At 41.0% G+C, this 14,477-nt stretch overlaps 1 protein-coding gene and 1 pseudogene across 1 annotated transcript; one reads left to right on the top strand and one right to left on the bottom strand.

Moving 5' to 3' along the window:
- The first annotated feature begins 31 nt into the window (after positions 1-31).
- On the top strand, positions 32-9,056 carry ndel1b (nudE neurodevelopment protein 1-like 1b). Its single transcript, XM_056401533.1, has 9 exons — positions 32-190; positions 2,779-2,875; positions 4,809-4,962; positions 5,828-5,976; positions 6,202-6,338; positions 6,448-6,615; positions 6,702-6,793; positions 7,012-7,157; positions 7,310-9,056. The coding sequence occupies exons 2-9, from the start codon at positions 2,790-2,792 to the stop codon at positions 7,398-7,400; spliced, it is 1,023 nt and encodes a 340-aa protein (XP_056257508.1). The 5' UTR covers positions 32-190; positions 2,779-2,789; the 3' UTR covers positions 7,401-9,056.
- LOC130184726 (medium-chain acyl-CoA ligase ACSF2, mitochondrial-like) lies at positions 8,370-14,326 on the bottom strand (annotated as a pseudogene).
- Positions 14,327-14,477: the final 151 nt, after the last annotated feature.

Below are 14,477 nucleotides of genomic sequence, written 5' to 3'. Positions count from 1 at the left end.
TGTCAGGATTACGTGGCTTCCGGGAGACGCGTTGGCAATTTCCTAAACACAGCATAGTCACTTCAGCGTCAACCGAGGCCAGGGCAGGGGGAAGGTGTGTGTGAGTGTGTGTGTGTGTGTTGGATGTAACACGGGCTTGAAAACGACCTGCTGAAACAGAAGACAGTTGGACACCGTTTGACATGAGCAGGTAGTTTAATTTTACAGTCCATTTACTCAGTTTCGGTGTGTTTAACGTTTGACTTGTTGGTGTAGTGATGTCGTGCCCAGTTAAGGCTCCTGTGAGTTTACCGAGGCGCTCGGTTTCAGCCTTGATTTTTGATTCATGTGCCATACATATAATTAACACTTTTATATTCATATTTACTTAGACTTTTTATGTGTGTCACTTTCTGCTTTCCTTTTGATAAAGCACACTGTTTGATAGCTAAGCTAAGCCTCTGTACTGTCTGTCAAACCACGCAATATCAGGTGTCGCCACATTGATAGCAGCTTTTAAATTAGCAACCTGCCGGTGTAAAGCTAAATCTGACCTGTAAAATCTTAGTGTTCATTTTTTCAGGGATGTTTGAGTTAATATGTTTTGTAAAAATGCGTATGTTCGCTGTCAGTTGTCATTTTTACAGTAAAGCCTCCTGCTGTTGGTTTTTAATGTTCACCTTAATTTTTTTAGTTCGTTTTTGCTGAACTTGCAGGTCTGATTGTTCACATTAGATCCAACCAATAAGTCATTTTCGAAAAAGTATTCGTTATCCTCCTCTCTTGGATCCTAAATATAGAAATGTGACTACGTCAATGTCAGCGCATAAAATTCTTAGTAAGCACGATGTCATCTAAAGTAAAAAGAGGATGTAGAGACAAGAATGTGGGAAAGGAAACTGTCTCTTCTTGACTACCTTCCCCTGGTTGTAATTTCCAGATGTCCCTGCAGTAAGTGGATTGTCACCATCACCAGGTCTGCTGGCTTTGAGCCCTGCCTGTCCTGGTATTGTTGCAACAGACAAATAGATCCAGGGGTCAAACTGACACTGCTCCAAAGGAGGCTGAAATGAGAGAGTCATGTACTCTGGTACTTGTCCCATTACATGATGTAGCTTCAGCTTTTCATCTCATTTTAAGTGATGTATTATGTTACCATTACAGTGGCAGTTTGTCCTCATCTGTCCTGAATATGTGAAATAGTATTGGTAAGGGTATACCTCTATTGGCCCATTTGATTTAAGTACCCTATCACTGGTCGGTGGGCTAATAAATAATTTGAGGTGGTGTTTATCCTGTTTAGGCCTTTGATCCGAACTCTCATGGAAATAGTTTCCTGTCCCTCATGCCTTTTGGAGACCCATGGGGATCAATAGGAGGCACCAGATCACATACAGCATCAAAATAAATAGAGATCTGCTATGTTTTCTAGATTACCTGGAATTTAAATATTTCAGATTGTTTGCCGCAGAGAGATTTTGAAGCTCTCCATGGTCATATAATACAACTAACATGTTATGTCAGTAGTAGGTTTGGAACATTTCGCTCTCTCTATTTTGGTCTCCAGTTTCCTTTGTGATTTCCAGAGTAGTGTACTGACACGTGAGGGGCCTGCAGCGAGTAAATTGTTGATGATGCCATCTCAGAGGAATGTGTAAGGGGAAGAGCAGCCCTGCCTCTGAGGCTCCATCTCTCCGAGTCTAGACCATTTTATTCTTGGCAAGGGAAATAACATATCCTCTGCCTTGTCTAAGCCCAACCCAGGCTAGTCTTGCTAAAGTTTGATAATAATGGCTACAGTAACATATGCCACTAGATTTCCTTATTTATGTAACCACTTTTTGTACAGTTTTGACAACAGTCAAACCAAATTGCCCAAGCCTTATAAATAACCTATCTGCAGGAAATCCTTATGAGCTCAAGTCGGATTGTAAATATTCCTGGAGCTACAGCAATGATCGTGCTGGGGGCAGCTGGTGGATTCCCCTCCACACACACAGAACACTCAGCAGCTCTTTCCAGATGTGTTTAATAATTTCCTGAGACCTTCCTTGTAGGTCCACATAGATCACAGAGGGTGGCAGAGTTTAGTAGCTCACCAGAAAAGAGGAACAGCCGTCTAGTAAAGTGTTAACAGGAAGGAAGCAAACCTATTTACACTTGATCAAAACTTCAGAGTTAAGCTACAACAGGCAGCTTTGATCTACTTGGTGTTGGTCACACTCAATTAACATGGATTGCTGCTAATGAATTTGTTATGTTGACATGACACATGAGTTGAGCTGTAATGAGGTTAGAAATTTGAAGAATCAATGAGGCCTTCTTTTACTGGGACCAGCCATCGAGTTATAGAAAGGCTTTCCAATGTCGGCCACTCAGTCGGTTTGTTTCAGTAAGTAAATTTTCATCAGAGGCTGCGGAGAGTGTAGAGTCACTGATTCATGAGTAACTCAGGATGACATGACCTCAGCTACAGGACGACATGGCCGGGCCGCTCGGGTAAAGAGAAGTCTGTTCTGTTATCTTCCCCAGTGAGGAATTAGGGGAATTTTTAATCTTGATTTGTCTGGTTGTTCAGCTCTGAGATAAGAAGTGAATTCACTGTACCTGACTCTACATGCCAAAGGATACAGACGTGAAAGTGATGGACCATGTTTGAGACACCTTTTATTTTATTTTTAAATGCTTGGCCTTCTTTTAACCTACATAGCACCAGCCTTGCATTATTTTCATATATTGTACACTCTTAGCTCATATAAATGGCTGTGAGACTAATACGTATGTCTGTTTAATCCTCAGGGTGCCCTGACATGGACACAGAGATGATTCCCAAATTTTCGTCAAAGGATGAGGAAGTTGATTACTGGAAGTCACAAGCCCTCAAATATAAGAAAAGGTAGGCCACATGGTTTCCTTCTCATGTGACAAGATAATGTCTATACTAAATTTCTTTTCTGTGTGAGCTGACTTGCGTAGCGTAACCTCTTTATCCATGTTTAACATGTTAAAATCATTCACAGTGCACTGTACACATGAACATAGACTAGATGTTCTATTGTGTTCTCAGCTTTTTGCTTACTAAGTTCATTCTTGAAAAGAGGGTTATGTAACAATGTGTCATTGTTTATTCTGTGATCTGTCTTGCCAGAACATTGAACCAGATATCAGATGGCAGCAGTCGCCCATATTAAATAAACACACTCAGAAAACATTCAAAACTCTGAGCTGCAGTAACACAACTTTATTTAACGAGTTGTAGACACTCACTCTTATATAATAGGCAGATGCTCATTTGCAGAGTGTGTAGTTTTGTCTGTAGTTTTGTCTGTTTAAAAGTTTCAGCGGAGAAAGACTGGGTTTAGCCATATAAGGCAAATGACCAGACAAGCGTTTTGAAATCGGTGCCCACAAACAGCTGTGGCTTACTCGGAAGGAAATGACTACATCTTTGATTTCTTAAACAGAGACCACAGCCTATGTTGGGATAGGCAGCAGTGGTGCTGGGGCCCGTCATTCTCTCCTGGAAGTGTACAGAGAAGGTTAAAGTTCTGGTGGTTTTCTAAGAAATTCCTGCTGTGGGTACATACTGTAGGGAAAAAAACATCAACCCATGGAAAAAATAACTAAGTATAGCCCATAGTAGCCATGGCTTGTCTCACACATGTTTCGGGGAGTATGTTTTCTCAGGATCACTTTTACAGTAATCCATTCAAAGTGCCAACATGCTGTGTTTATTAGTTACCTATTGAGAAGTTATCTCTCTGAAGTGATCTGACTTCTTCCATTTTGTTGCCACCAGGCTACTTGGAAATCATACAGTCTTCAGTCATCACTAAAACAACGTCAAATGTACTTGTGTTTTCTCAAAGTCAGTTATTTAATGCTGCACTGTGCCACACATATGGTGCTCTGCTGGTCATTCTAAACCGTGAACAACGTCAGGGAGGACAAGTCTGTGTGGTTAAACAGGGAGGTTATAGTGCCCAGCGTGCTGATGAAGCAGCCTCTGTGGTGCTGGTATGTGTGGAACGAGCACGACACAACAACTGATTCATGGATTCCACTGCTGTGTAGAGCCACTGAGAGGCCATTATCCCAGCACAAGTCAGCTGATCTCAGGCCAGGGTAAACCATAGTGTCAACCACAACAGGCGGAATAATTAGGGTCAATTTAGATTACTTCAATTCAGAGATAATACCACCACACTCAAATTAGTTCTCCATCCTACGCTACATTGAGATACTTACATAGATATACGCACACATAGCAGAAACTAAGTAATAAATTATCCTGTGTGTTTTTCCCAAAGGTTCCCCATGAAGGGTCAGTGCTGACCAGCGTGTACACACATCCTGTTCCTTAGCCTTTATCCTCATCCTGTTTCTTTGCCCTCTCATTTTCTGCTCACCCCTGACCTTTAACCCCCCTCTACAGCTGAGAACACATGACAGCAGGTCTGTTTTCCTGAGCTACTTCTGAACCGCCTACTGTCACAGTTCAGCTGTCTCTTTAGAGCTGTATATTTAGAATGCTTAACTCGACAATGCTGAGCTGCACACTATTTCCTGTTTGGCAGAGACAGGATTGAAGGTTAAAAATCTACAAATATCTGACTGGCTTTTCATGCAGGTTTATTTCTGGCCAGTGGACATAAAGCTACTAGAACATGCCTGAGCCTGGCTCATCTTGCAGGACAAAAGCCAGTCGGTTTTCTAGAGCTCATGGTCATTCAGCCAGTCAGCTCAACACAATTGAATGGTGGACGATGAACAGGGTGGCTGGTAATTGACAATGATTGTTTATGTTTTCCCCATTGTGTACCATCCAGTTGCCATGATGCACAGGAGGAGTTGCAGGAGTTCCAGGAGGGGAGCCGTGAACTGGAGGCTGAGTTGGAGGCACAGCTCAGCCAGGCTGAACACCGCCTACGAGATCTACAAACTGAAAACGAGAGACTGAAGAACGAGGTGGCCAACCTCAAGGTAACTGTGCCTGTTGACTTGCTGTGAAGCTTGTTTTGGAATTTGGCTTGCATTTAAGGTCTACAGGTTAGGATACTAATAAAGTAATTTGGTTACTTAAGAGGTTATGTGATCTGTTAGATCCTGAGGACAAGGTCCAATGTCTGATTTGTATGCTAGGTGTTAATAAGGCATGCCCTTAGGTAATCCCTCAGCACTCCTTAATTGGATGTCAGGATAAGGAGGAAGAAAATAGAAAACTGCAAGGACAGGTTGGTTTCTTAATCACAGCAAGCAGCACCACTAGTCAGAATTTTCAGTGTGATCCTTTTATGATCGTGTACATTGTTGAGCAAATTACCATATATACGTTGAGGATGTTGCCATAGCTACTGTACACTCAGCAGAAAAGGATTGTGATTTTTTACATGGCCCAACATGTGAGCATGCTTGCTGCAGCTAATGCTAAAAACAAACTGTGTGAATGAACCAGAGAGGCTGTGAATCATGCCTTCCTGTCTCTGTGCCTCAGGGAGCCACATTTCAGCCATGCGCCCCTGCCACTGACTAACTGTAAAGTACCCCAGAGCAAATGAGCCACAGGGACTGTCCAGGGAACAAAGAGGCCATTTGAAAATGAAATAAAGTGGAAGAACATCTTCACTAGCTTATGATCTTATGGTTCATCAGGTTTCCCCTACTGTTGTTAATGACTATTGCATTGTACATAAAATAGCAAATGGTATTTTCACACTAAATGCCTCTGTAAAAGGAAATTAAATTGGATTTTACCTGGAACAACAGGTCTCTTTGAAATCCTTGTGTCTCTCCATACACTCACCCCCCAAGCCTCTTTTCTCTTCCTCACTCTGTCCATCTCTATCAGGATAAGCTGGAGCAGCAGTACGCCCAGAGTTATAAACAGATCTCAATGCTGGAGGACGACCTGGGCCAGACTCGCAGCATCAAGGAGCAGCTCCACAAATATGTCCGTGAGCTTGAGCAGGCTAATGATGACCTGGAGAGAGCCAAAAGGTCAGAGAGACACAAGTGTAAACAGTATTGTAGCACAGTGTAACAAAAAGCACAACATCTTTCATTCTGCCATTTCGGAACAAGACAAAAGAGTATATATTTAGATTTGTTTGATTTATAACATACTATCAGATTCTGTTTTTTGTGTGATTGTTCTAGTATTCAGAGCTGCAGTAATGAAAAGGAAAGATACTAACAGTTGTTCCCATCATTTTCTTTTTGCAGGGCTACAATAGTGTCTCTTGAGGACTTTGAGGGCCGTTTGAACCAGGCCATTGAGAGAAATGCCTTCCTAGAGAGTGAGCTGGACGAGAAGGAGTCTCTTCTTGTGTCTGTGCAGCGGCTGAAAGATGAAGCACGAGGTAAAGACAAAGCACAGGCGAATCCATTCTGCCCTTTTTCAAGACAATATGGCTTGTGTGTAAGGGTTAATGGAGGAGTATTTCACAAGTTTGACTCTGTCCTCTGCAGACCTGAGACAGGAGCTGGCAGTACGGGAGCGGACTACAGATAGGATGTCTGCACCCAGCTCACCCACCTTAGACACCGACAAGATAGATTCTGCAGTACAGGCCTCTTTATCCCTCCCAGCCACGCCAGTAGGAAAGAGCATAGAGCACCCCTTCATCAGCTCAAAAGGTCAGGTTTAATCTCACTCTTATATTTGCACACTGGAGATGGAAAATAAACTGCTATGTGTACTAATATGGGCTTGTATGATCTAGCTCTGACCAATGGCTGTGGCAGCTCATCCCTCACTCCTTCTGCTAGAATCTCAGCTCTTAACATTGTTGGTGATCTCCTGAGGAAAGTTGGGGTAGGTACCATTCCTTTAAATGAAAAATTCACTTTTTTTATATGTATATCTTTTTGGACGCAGCATCGTTATGTACAGTATTTTAGGGTTGACAAAGTAAACTCAAAAAAGTGCTTTATTATTCTGAATAGGTTGCAGAACACTGAGGAGCAATGTCTCATCAGCCATAGAACAAACTAAGGCTAGAAGACACATTGTGTTTTCTGTTTTGTCACCAGGCCTTGGAGTCCAAACTCGCCGCCTGTAGGAACTTTGCCAAAGACCAGGCAGCAAGAAAAAGTTATTCCACTGACAACGGCAAACTTATCAACAGCAATGCTACCAAATTCTCTCACTCTCTACATACCTCTTACTTCGACAAAACGTGAGTAAACCCGTTACACCTTTTAATGAACAGGGACTTGCATAAAAGCTCCAATCTGCAGAAAAATAATTGGTGTTTTTATACCTGTTGTTATGCATATTTATTAGTGTGTCTGTGTTTGCTAATGTTATCCATGTTCTTGGCAACTGTAGGACTGTTAATGGTTTGGACCCTAGCTCCTTGACCTCCATGGCATCATCCAGAGCTGTGTCTCCACCAGGCATGCTGCCTCTGAGTGTGTGAGGCATCCCCCATGCCAGAGAAGACACTTTGAAAGACCATTACATTGTGTGCTACCAGTGTATGTGTGTGTGAGAGCGACAGAGGGCGTTTGAAAGGAAGAGTTGTGTGTGTGTGTGTGTGTGTGTGTGTGTGTGTGTGTGTGTGTGTGTGTGTGTGTGTGTGTGTGTGTGTGTGTTTGGGATTGTGCATTTTTGAACCTGATGTGTGGAAGAGAGGCTTGACTATACAATTAACTTGCCTCCAGGTTGCAGCTCTAAATGCATCTGTGAGTAGGTGCACAGTTATTTGTGCATATTTTCCTACCACATACTTGCATGTGCCTAAAGCTGTACTGTACTGTGCTCGTATGAATGTTATTGCAACGTGTTGCTCTCTAGATGTCAACTCTGAAGTGGTTATCTTCTTCTGTCAACTTTGAAGTGGCTATCCACTGTTCATTTGAAAACTACTATCCCTGACAAAAGGTCCTTAACAGACTACAGCTTCATCTTAGCCTTTTTTCCCCCCCTGTATTTTCACTTAAATTGCACAGTTAAGCTAATTTCAATTTAGAATGTATTATATTTAAAAAGGGATGTGTTTATATTAACTAATTTATCTCACAGTATGCTTTAAAATGCAATATTTCCTATTTTGCAATTTCTTTGCATGTGTGCATATGTAATGTGGGGTTGGAGAGGTATAGTTGGACCTCATATTCATGACTGAAGTGAATGTTGATCGTTCAAAGCCATGTAGCCATAGTGCAGTCTTTCCTCTTGTTACTGGCTACTTGCTGCAATTGATCTGGAAGTAGTCTTTGTGTTAATGGTTGGAGATATCAGCTGGTTCTGTCCTCTGGGTCAAACCTGCACTTAAACACACAGCTCCTCGCAGGTTTCGCTGCAGTCCAGTGTTTTCCTCTTTGGGCATCCATTGGCATTTTGAGGGAACAGTTTTGCTTTTTTTTAAATGTTTAATGTGGATATATATTTTTTTTTTTTTTCTTTTTTTTTTTTTCAAGTATTGTGACAGGCTCATTTACCTCGTTCTGATGCAATGGCTATTATCCATGGTGGATTTTTAATATAAAACCCACACAAAGGTATACACAAAGCAAAACAGAAAAGAGTCAAGGAAACCTTTTGAGAATGTTAACTTTGACTGGTTTATGTGAATTCATGGTAAAGTGTGGCCTTTGTGTCATGCAGCACATTTGCTGACTCTCTGTTAATTTGACTTTGACTCTTGGAGTTTTAGCAGGTTGGATATTGGCAATGTATTCATTTTACATCCCTGATTTTTGTCTAAATCCATTTTGCTCACAGACGTCTCCTCATCATAGATCTTTGTGTCACCGTTTCGATATATCAAAGCATATTGGAAGCCTTTAGCATTCACAGTTATTTAATAATTTGAGATGTCACCTTGAGAACTCTATGAGCCTGTTACTTAAGTGTGTTCTACCTTCAGTGTATATAGCTTGTAAGGATGGTAATTTTGCCTACCACATTTGTACATACTGACATTTGGCTTTAAGGTCCTATTTATTTCAGATTCTGTATGGCATGTGTTCAAATAATGAGTTTTACTGTTGTACAGTGGTTGAAGCCATTGTATTACGATATCAAATTGTCAAAATTGTTGAAGTAAATAAAGATTGAGATGAAGACACTGCACTGCTTATTGTTTAAGTATAGATTATATACTTTAAAGGTTCTGTAAATAAGATTTTTTACAATAATATATCAGCAAACAACAATTTTCTATGTAAAGATATAGTACAGTATTGGCGTCCTGAGCAGAGAACGAAGCCGCACCCCCTCTATATGTGTTGTAATCTGAGTCTCTGTTCTTTGTTTAGGTAGGTGGTATGGTAGTGCATGCATGTGAGTCCCTCCTGGTCTCTCTTGATAAACTGTTGGTCCTCCCCACATTTATAAACACAGGGACCGCCCACAGGTGAGATGGCACAGTGCAGTATGCAGCGTTCAGGTGAAAGCAACCCTCCAGAATTTCCCCCACTGAAGAAACCACTTTTTCAGCTATAAAGGCCTCGGACAAAGAAAGTGATAAGACCAGAGCACAGGCAGACAAGTATAGGGGCTAATGCCTCAAATCTGTGTTGGCTGGTGGACCCTCAAAACATCCATTAAGTCTGTTATTAGTGACCAGCTAGAGGGCTTGATAACATTAGCCAACTTGCTGTTACCCATATTATGAATGTGTTCTGCAAATGTTGCCATCGCTAGCTGTCTATCTGCAAGCGTTGATATAGTATATCATGGCAATGCAAGCTTGGGCTACTGGTTGTGGCTGGATTGTTTGTTTGTTGGCTCTCATATACACGATATCTGTATTCAGTTGTGCTTCTTGTTGTGTGTTTAGTTGCAGCCTTCAGTGGGTCTTGAGAGAAGGGGGGTGGGATAGGCCAGAAGTGTGGTAGACATAGCATTGATCTGAGATGCTGGCGGTCTAGTGCAACATCTAGTGGCAGTGACGATCACTTACAGTACTTTTTTTTTTTTTTTTTTTAAATAAATAAATAAAATAAAAAATCTTAGCACAGGTTTCACCTACTGGACATTTTTGTGGAGCTTCCAGGCCCATTTTGAGACCATTGTCAGTGGTACACTTTGTGATAAGAATCTATTCTGAAACAACGATTACCAAGGTCAATAATGCACTATAGACAGTTTAGATTTTTATATAAACATTTAATCAACAAAATATACATTTATTAAACAATATTGTTATTTCAAATTGATTCATGGTACCAAATTCATTAGGTCCCCTGCCAGACTCAGTGTCCATCAATGCACAAATTAAAGGCCCAGTTTCTTCTCCATATCCTGCTTTAAAATGTTCTTCTTGATCTAGAAAAATAAAAATGGCAGCCATCTCAGTTTTATTTTGATTAATCATAAATCATCCTCCCCCCTCATATTGATGATTTAGGTACCTTTCCAGAGACAGTCAGGGGGTAGCTGTCTACAAAGATCACATAGTGTGGGATTTTGAAGTGAGAAATCTAGAAAAAAGAAAAATAAATATCAGTCAGTGATAGTTGTGTTGAGCTTTTGTTTGTTTTATTTATCACCTACTCTCACCTGGCCTTTGCAGAACGCTCTAATCTCCTCTGTACTGGAGATGTGGCCGTCCTTCAGCCTGATGCAAGCACACACCTGCTCGCCCAGCCTCTCATCTTTCACTCCAACCACCTGGGAAAATGGAACACCTAGAATTTAGACCTGCCACCACAGCTGATTAATGTGACCTCTCCATGAAACTTATGTGAAATATATTAGTATTGTTTACAAAAAACAACAAAAAAAGAGATTTTAACTGCAGTTCCTGCATGAAAACTACAGCTTCATAAGTAGATCGCTACTATCAAATTTTCAAAGATACTTTGCTGCCCCCAAGTGGTTTTGAATCTTACCTCCACCTCCTGCACTTTAGGATGTGTATAGAGAAATTGCTCTATCTCAGCAGGGTAGATGTTCTCCCCTCCACGGATGATCATGTCCTTAATGCGTCCTTCAATACGGCAGTATCCCAGACTTTTCAGGCTGGCTGTGTCACTGTGTAGAGGAAAATTGTAGAGAAAAATTGCAATTCCTAAGTGGAGCATCAACCTCTTTGCCACAAACATAGATATACATCTCTACCCTGAACAAAACTCTGTTTTGTTCAGGGTAGAGAAGACGAGTTTGATACCATGCATTGCCATACTCATCCCTCCAAGTACAGAGCCAAAGCAGTGGTACATGGATACAGGCACACACACTCGCACCTGAGGCTGATGGAAATATAGAAAAATAAATTAATCATGTTTCATTCTTTGTGTTTTCTTCAATTCAAGAGACAAAATGGACTTACTATTGATGTATAACCCATTCAGAGACCCATAAAGTAGGCATTATTTACAATATTGTGATGGGAAAGAGTGGCTCCCTTTGGACTCCCAGTAGTACCCTAAAACAAAAAACATAACTTGATCTGAATCATTGTTAGATCTTCACTCACCTAGCACTTTGTTAGGAAAACCTGTACAGGCTAGGGGCTTCTGTTAATGTTCACCTCAACATTAGAATGGCAAGATCAATGAAGTCACCTCTTTGCCCATTTTTGCCCATTTTTGCCCATTTTTGTATCAGCAGGGAGCTCAACGGAGTCAGGTACTGGCAAGATGGCAACGGCAGAGCTGCCCACTATGCGCTTCCAAACTGCTCTTCAGAAACCTATGTCCATCTTTATTTACAGTCTATGGGTGGAACAAGCTACCAAATTCTACCAGAGCAGGTGTGTTCCTCTCTTCAAGAATCTCTTGAACACTTGAAGCGCTTACTATGCTCTTTTGGTGCACTTCTTTACTTGATCTCCTTGCATTTATTAAATAGATGTGGTATTTATCCCAATGTTTCCTAATGCACTGAAACGTTAGTGATGTCCCTCACTTGCATGTCGCTTGGGATCAAAGCATCATAAAAGTAAGTTATGTAAAGGTAAGTCTAAATACAAAAGATTCACATCATAAATGTGCGGTTGACAAATCTGCAGAAATTATGTGATGGAACCATGCCAACATGAACCAGAATCTCAAAGGAAATATTTCGAACATCTTGTAGAATCCATGCCAGGAAGAGAGCAAAGGGAATAAAGTTCTTGATGAATGTATATGTTACATCATGATGTCAGTCCAAATAACACAATGCATGTACGCCATTGTAAAAGGTGCAATACTGAAGGTTACTGATGTGAACTGAATGTTGATGGGATCATCGAAGGACAGCTTGCTCTGTAGATCCATCAGCTCTTTGTGGTGCCGACTCTCCCCTGCTTGCATCACATCCTCTACGTGGAGCATCCCTGGCTGTCTGCTATCTGTCACAATCACCATACGCAAGTCTGGCACCCTGGCAGACCCAAGACAGGATCTTTACATTACATCCAGAAAACCTTCAATTATACATAGTTTGTGAAATATTTATGGCTCTTACTCCAATAATGATAACAGAGAAAGAGTAGTTGTCATGAGAATGTTTTCAGAAATCTGTCATACCTGGAGCTTTTGACCGTGCCAGCTGGTGTCAGATCGATCTCTGGGCAGATCTCTCTCAGCATCTCGCAGAACTTCTGGGTTTTAAAGTGGGTAGGGCAGACCACTGCTTTACACTGGACCTAGACACAACATACTAATTAAGTTGAATTTAAATTCATACATGCTTTTTTGTGAGGAATTTGCTAGTATGACAGAAGTAAATTGACAGCTGTCAGTTGTCTAGATTGACATGCTTTTGCGTTTCACTTTGGTTAAGTAGTGACGCAACACTGACCGCAAGTTATACCTTATTCAAAGTAAACTCCACTTCCTTCACCTGATAGGCTGGGTTCAATGACACCTGCAAGGATAACAGCAGTTTAAAATCAAATCTATTATACAGCCACTCACCACACATTTCTAAGAAGACCTTTACATTTCATACGTTATATGTCATGTTCTATAATGCATAAAGAATATTATATCATCCTCTGTAAAGAGGTTAATATATATGAAGGAATTATAATGACCTGGTAAACATATAATGGTACAACTAGATTAAAAACTCCCCTGGACCCCTGAATAGGTTCAATGTCCTACTCACTGACACTTGACAGCATGATGTAATTTGTCCAGTCACTGAGCTGAGAGACTTTCTGTCTAACCACAAGGCTACACTGCTGCAAATGTCATTTTAAAGGCATACACAGCTCCCAAACTCACCAGTATAATTCCAGCCCTGGCTGAAGCAAATTGGAAAAGGATCCATTCATATATGTTGGGTCCCCAAACCCCCAGTCGGTCACCTCGCTTCAGCCCCAGAGCAAGGAGACCTGCAGCCACCTTGTCAACCTGCAGCAATTAATGTCACAAAAATATTAGACAATTTTAGGAACCACAATTAGAGATACGGATTTTTTTTCTAATACATGCAATTTAATTAACCTGTTATAATTAACCATGTATACAAGCGTGATAATTATTTCTCATTTTTCCTAAAGACTGGAGCAAGAGAACCAGAGAGACGCTGATAAAGTGGGCACATTTTGCATCCCAGGACCACTACAAAGGATTTCATCAGGAGTCAAAAGGTCAACTAACTAACTATTTTATTATCCTGCAAAATTAAGACTGAAAGAAAAACAACTTGTACTTATCAGTGGTTTGATACGCTAAGGTCACTAATTAATTGTTAATTACATTATTGAAAGAGGAGACCTGTAGTGTTAGAATTCAAATCTCTTGACTCTTGACTCTCAGTGGCAAATGTTTGGATAATTTGATTGCAGCTTTCAAAGCTCCAAAATTATCAACTCATTAGTAAGATGCCATTGTGTTCAAAGGTTGACACATGCAAGAAGGCTCCTGAAAGCCAAAGCTGATGGCTCAGAATCTGAGACGCACATCTTGCTGAAACTGTGCAAAGGTTTTCCAGATGCCATCCTGCAGGAAGACCACGGCTTCACGGTCAGGCCAGCGCTTCACCGTGTTGTCCAGGCTCTGGCCCACAGTCAGGGGGATCAGAGGGAAGGTGGAGGTGCCATGGACATAGCTTGTGGTCAGAGAGGGTTTGTGAGGTGGACTGTCCACATGGAGTGACCGGGCACTGATAACAACATTCAACAAAAAGCACATTGGTCAAATAAAGTGCGCAGACTATGATTTGAACATTACCCTTAGAGTAACTGCATTTATAGTAACTGTAACTGATTATTTAACACTCCTCTACATTACAGAATACATGAGCCTTGGGTAAGCCGATGAATAAGACATAAAAACACACACCGTGCCAAGATAATCAGACTCAGACTCAATCTTAACGCCCAAAAAAATACCAGAGCACGAGCTATCTAATGCAAGCAAAAACATAATTTTTTTTTAGTGCAGTGATGTGACCCTTAAACAAAACAACCATGCAGAATAACAGTGAGCTCATATTGTTGACAGACAGCAGAATAGTTGTCGTCAGCCTTTGAGGACATGAGAGCCAGAAATTACCAGACAAATGTTTTCTTGTTCTTTACATGATGTATTTATGTTGTCAGCTAAAGAAT

This window comes from Seriola aureovittata, chromosome 17 (genome assembly GCF_021018895.1).
Source record: "Seriola aureovittata isolate HTS-2021-v1 ecotype China chromosome 17, ASM2101889v1, whole genome shotgun sequence".
In the NCBI taxonomy this organism is placed as follows: Eukaryota; Metazoa; Chordata; class Actinopteri; order Carangiformes; family Carangidae; genus Seriola; species Seriola aureovittata.
The sequence above is the reverse complement of the archived record's forward strand: the minus strand, read 5'-3'. Positions and strand labels throughout refer to the sequence as shown.

Bases quoted from the DNA above. Each gene is read 5' to 3' on its own strand.
- ndel1b (XM_056401533.1), top strand. From the start codon at position 2,790: ATGGACACAGAGATGATTCCCAAATTTTCGTCAAAGGATGAGGAAGTT. The intron at 2,876-4,808 runs GTAGGCCACATG...TGTACCATCCAG, and splicing joins GCCCTCAAATATAAGAAAAG to TTGCCATGATGCACAGGAGG. The intron at 6,794-7,011 runs GTAGGTACCATT...TTTTGTCACCAG, and splicing joins ATCTCCTGAGGAAAGTTGGG to GCCTTGGAGTCCAAACTCGC.